The sequence below is a fragment of the Lycium barbarum genome, chromosome 3 (assembly GCF_019175385.1).
Source record: "Lycium barbarum isolate Lr01 chromosome 3, ASM1917538v2, whole genome shotgun sequence".
NCBI classification, from domain to species: Eukaryota; Viridiplantae; Streptophyta; class Magnoliopsida; order Solanales; family Solanaceae; genus Lycium; species Lycium barbarum.
In genome coordinates this window covers 4,996,789-5,002,111 of record NC_083339.1, presented here as the reverse complement: position 1 = coordinate 5,002,111, position 5,323 = coordinate 4,996,789, and the positions used below count along the sequence as shown (strand labels likewise).

Sequence of the window (5,323 nt, the reverse complement as noted above, 5' to 3'; positions counted from 1 at the left end):
TTGTCTAAAGGTAAAATTGAAAAAAATTAGCCAATCTATATTTTAATTTCCTAAAATGATAATTATTATTATGGGATAAAAAAATTGACTAAGGTAATACTATTATGAAACAGAGGGAGTTAACGTTAGGAAAATATTTACACCAACCAAACCACCCTTAAGATTGTTTTTTTTTTTGGGTAAATGTACGACCAGGCTACACTAAAATTTAGGAGATCATCCTGACCGTTAAATAATAAAACGGGTCCCACAGAAGGTAATTGTGGGCCATAGGTTGGTTGGTGGTGTGTGGAAAGTAAGAAGAAAGAGAGAGATTGAGAAAAGACGAGTGAACTCCACGCGCCTTCACCGAACCCTTCATCTGTACTTGTTATACTCCCTTAGTTCAATTTATTTGAGATTCAAACTTCATAAACTTTGATTAATATTTTAATATGTATTTCTTTTACCAAATTAATATGAGAAATATTATAATTTATAATATTTTTTTTATAATTTTTAAATATATAAATTTTAATATTAAAATATTAAGTTAATCTAAACCAATTTAGCTTTAAAATTTAATCAAATTGATTCTCGAAAAGAGAAAAGTGCAATATAAATTGGGACAGAGGGAGTAAAAGTGCAATATAAATTGGGATGGAGGGAGTAATTCTTTAATTTCTTTTTTTAATTTTTTTTATTGTTTTAGATTGAAATTTTATGAGAATTACATTTGAAATCTTAATAATATTTGGCCTCTCCTATTTTACATAGATAGAAGATTCGACAAATGGACGTTCAGTGATAGGCTACACTGAAATTCAGTAGATCATCAACACGGTAAAAACTTACTCAAAAATCGTATGTTTACACCAAACTAATGGATGCATTTCATACGTATAAATATATGTAACATCACTTAACCATGATTTACTACTGTATATATTCACTCAATTAAATTACTTAACTACAACCAATTATATTAGTTGGGTATCTGGTGCAAGTAAATATTTTCCGGGATAAATAATTTTTTAGTTCTTTACAAACTTTATTTTTATTTTTCTGACTTTTTCACAAGATATTTTTATTTTTTACAAATAAGAGATATGAAATGATCATTTTTTTTCTATTTAAATTGAAAGAAGGCATTTCTTTGTATTTAACAATAATTAATGGTGGGACCCACAAAGAGATAAATGTGGGCCATAGGTATTGGTTGGTTGGTGGTGTGGTGTGTACGAAAGTAAGAAGAAAGAGAAAAAAAGCGAGTGAACTCAACGCGCTTTCACCTTACCCATCAAATTCGCATATTATAAATACAGGACCATAACTCCTCCCAAAACTCGTGACCCAAACACAGATCCAAATCTCTCTTCTGTGTTTCTCTTCTGCTCTCTAATTTCTCCAATCTACAAATATTTGTTCCATTTTTCAGAGGTATGTTCGCCAAATTTTCAGTTTCTGCTTCCTTTTAGATTTGTATTAGATCTGTGTGAAATTAGTGACCTAAAGTTAAATTTTAATCATAGATCTCATAATTTCCCATAACCTTATATAGGTTATCGTGTCTCAATAAAATTAGTGGCCTAAAGTCAAATTTTAATCGAAAGCCTCAAAACCATTTCATACATGTTTTTTCTTTTTGTGGATTTACGGTCTAGATCTAAGCATTTCTACTTTGAATATACTGATTATGTCATGTTATACATGTTGATTCGTTTCGAAAGTATCAAATGTCTGTATAGTTAGTGTTTTTCTAACGACATTTTTCAATATCCAAATATTACGTGTCTTCCTTTTTTTCTCTATTAGTACTTTTGTTGCTTTTTGTTTTTGTTTTTGCTACCTTAGATTTGTATATTAGATCTGTTGTGAATCATCTTCATGCATTTTTTTTAATGGATATACGGTTCAGATCTCAGCATTTCTGCTAAATCTCCTTGGTTATACATGCTAATTTGTTCCGAAAACGTTGAATGTCTGTAAAGTTAGCGTTTTGCTAGGCGCATTTTCTTCGTATGCAGTGTTAGGGATGGATTTGTTGGTTTACGGTTAGATCTCCTTGTTTTGGTGTGATATTATCTGTAATTGTTACATGATATGTTAACATTGGTAAACCTGGCGGTCAGATCTAATTGCTAAACTAGTTTTTAGCGTACGAGGAGTTACATTCGATCAAAAAGTTGATATTTGTCTATCAATTTGGGTAGTTTAAGTGTTAATTGGGAGTGTAATGGCATAAACCTGTTCGATCTATGTTATTTTTTTGATAACCGAGGTGTCCGAGTTAGCTTGTGCCCATCACTAATTCCAAGGGTACCTGCCACCTCCCACCAGGTGACAAGTACCAGGTAACTTTGTTTACCAAGGCTGGCTAGGACAGATAGAAGAAATCACCTAGTGTTTTTGTCTCTGCTGGGATTTGAACCTGAGACCTCATGGTTCTTTACCCACTTCATTGACCACTAGGCTACACCCTTGGATGCTCGATCTATGTTTATTATTAAAAAGGAAAAGAGTAATCTATTATTGTTGCTTTGTCAAATCTGAAGTAAACTAGTTTTACCATACAAGGAGTTGTATCTGGTACAAAAATGTCATTTTTTCGATGAATTTGGGTGGTTTAAGTGCTAACAATAATTCATCAGTGCTAAATTTAGAAAGGAAAAGCAAAATGAAAAAAGAGAGAAATAAGTTGGCTCTCATTGTTACAATGTCTTCTAATGTCATGTCAAGTATGTAAATTTCATGCTATAAACTGGTTTTACAATAAATAAGTTGCATCTTGCAATCTATGTATTATATTTTGATAAGTATGGTTAATGCAAGTGCTATTAGTGAATATAACTATCGAAGTGCATTATATTATTATATGAGTAAAGGCTAAATGCTGTTAGATTGATGATTTAAACTTGTATTGCTTAGATTAAGTACAGAAATGTTCTTTGTAGTTCTTTAAGCACTCTTGAGTTTCTGATTCCAGTTTCATGTGTAGTACAAACAGTTTTCCCCTGATTTCCTGGTAAATTGTTAAGTTAGGTTTTAACATGTTCTCTTAAATTTGGTCAGGGCAGACATGGAAACTTTCTTGTTCACCTCAGAGTCCGTCAATGAAGGCCACCCCGACAAGCTCTGTGACCAGGTCTCAGATGCCATTCTTGATGCTTGCCTAGAACAGGATCCAGAGAGCAAGGTCGCATGTGAAACCTGCACAAAGACAAACATGGTTATGGTCTTTGGAGAGATCACAACCAAGGCCACTGTCGACTATGAGAAGATAGTCCGTGACACATGCAGAGGCATCGGGTTTACCTCAGCAGATGTTGGCCTTGACGCTGACAACTGCAAGGTCCTTGTCAACATTGAGCAACAGAGCCCTGACATTGCCCAAGGTGTTCATGGTCATCTTACCAAGAAACCAGAAGAAATTGGAGCTGGTGACCAAGGTCACATGTTTGGCTATGCCACAGATGAAACCCCAGAGCTCATGCCCCTCACCCATGTTTTGGCCACCAAGCTTGGTGCCAAGCTTACTGAAGTGAGGAAGAACAAAACCTGCCCATGGCTCAGGCCCGATGGCAAGACCCAAGTTACCGTTGAGTACAAGAACGACAACGGTGCCATGGTCCCCATTAGAGTTCACACTGTTCTCATCTCAACCCAACATGATGAAACTGTCACAAACGACCAGATCGCCCAGGACTTGAAAGAGCATGTGATCAAGCCTGTGATCCCTGCCAAGTACCTTGATGAGAACACCATCTTCCACCTTAACCCATCAGGTCGCTTCGTCATCGGTGGTCCACACGGAGATGCCGGTCTCACTGGCAGGAAGATCATCATTGATACCTACGGAGGCTGGGGTGCTCACGGTGGTGGTGCTTTCTCAGGAAAGGACCCCACTAAGGTGGACAGGAGTGGTGCTTACATTGTTAGACAGGCAGCAAAGAGTGTGGTTGCCTCAGGACTTGCTCGCCGTTGTATTGTGCAGGTTTCTTACGCTATCGGTGTGGCTGAACCACTTTCCGTGTTTGTTGACACTTACAAGACAGGAACAATTCCCGACAAGGATATTTTGGTTCTGATCAAGGAGAACTTTGACTTCAGGCCTGGAATGATGTCAATCAATCTTGATTTGTTGAGAGGAGGCAACTACAGGTACCAGAAGACTGCAGCTTACGGTCACTTTGGCCGTGATGACCCCGACTTCACCTGGGAGACTGTCAAGGTCCTCAAGCCAAAAGCTTGAGTGAGGTCTTTGCATTACAATTTTTGGCCAGTCGAATTTCTTTTGGCCATTATTCTTGTTGCAGACCAATAAACAAGCCTCATCTTATCATACATTTGATATTGATATTTGTTTTCAAGGCTCCATTGGTGCTGGTAGAAGAGCGTGTTTCTGAGGATTCGCTCTGAGTCATTGAACATTTGTTATTTTTCATTTTCTTTGTCCACCCTTTTCTACAGTACCTTATTTTTATTTTGTTACTGTTATTAAGTAGCAGTGATTTAAGTTTCCCTTGTTTTATCCGATTATATATGAAAATTTATCTCTTGAGGTGAAAAACTTCCTTTGATGAAAACATTATTGTGATCATTTTATCTAATGCAATCAGGTAGTTTTGCTATTTCTATCGAGGTACCTGTGAATTTCCCATGTGCATGGTAATTGAGAATTGTGATAAAAATGAACCAAGTGTATTTAAACGTACTAAAATTTGGTGGCCTCCAGTTTGACAAAAATGAACCAAGTGTATTTAAACGTACTAAAATTTGGTGGCCTCCAGTTTGACAAAAATGAACCAAGTGTATTGATAATACAAATTTATGGTCTGTCTTAGACACTGCTATCCACGATTTGTTTCAATTGCAAATGTATTGAAAGTTTCTTCTAAGAATGCAACTATAGACGGTCATGCAAGCGCTCCTCCTCCACCAAACATCTCATCGTTCTCTCTGGACATTCATCAATTATCAGCATAGGAAATGTTACAACATAGCCAAGGATCAACAGGGAGAGTCCATTGAACTTTTGTGTACCTCAACCTTGGTATAAAATGACATCTTTCCTGACTGTAGGCATATCATTAAGCATAGGAAATCGATTACAAGTAACCTATAAAATGATACGTTGTGCAGAATGATCTGCTGACATAACAAAAACCCATAATCATACATGGGCAAATACTAAGTAAGTAATTTAGACGAGATCAAGCTCTTTGTATAAACAAATTCCAGCGATAGCTAGAAACTGGCCACCAAAATCCTGACGGTTATGACGGATCACCATAAAATTCGTCAGGTTTCCCTATCACAAATCTTGATGATCGCAAGAAATTGG

At 36.4% G+C, this 5,323-nt stretch overlaps 1 protein-coding gene across 2 annotated transcripts; it reads left to right on the top strand.

Annotated features, from left to right (window-relative positions):
* Positions 1-1,261: 1,261 nt before the first annotated feature.
* Positions 1,262-4,549, top strand: LOC132629998 (S-adenosylmethionine synthase 3). 2 transcript variants are annotated; one of them, XM_060345481.1, is made up of 2 exons: positions 1,262-1,419; positions 3,052-4,549. In XM_060345481.1, the coding sequence occupies exon 2, from the start codon at positions 3,059-3,061 to the stop codon at positions 4,229-4,231; it is 1,173 nt and encodes a 390-aa protein (XP_060201464.1). In that variant the 5' UTR covers positions 1,262-1,419; positions 3,052-3,058; the 3' UTR covers positions 4,232-4,549. The 2 variants fall into 2 exon arrangements, with proteins under 2 accessions (XP_060201464.1, XP_060201465.1); XM_060345482.1 differs by having other exon boundaries at positions 1,267-1,419; positions 3,057-4,549.
* Positions 4,550-5,323: the final 774 nt, after the last annotated feature.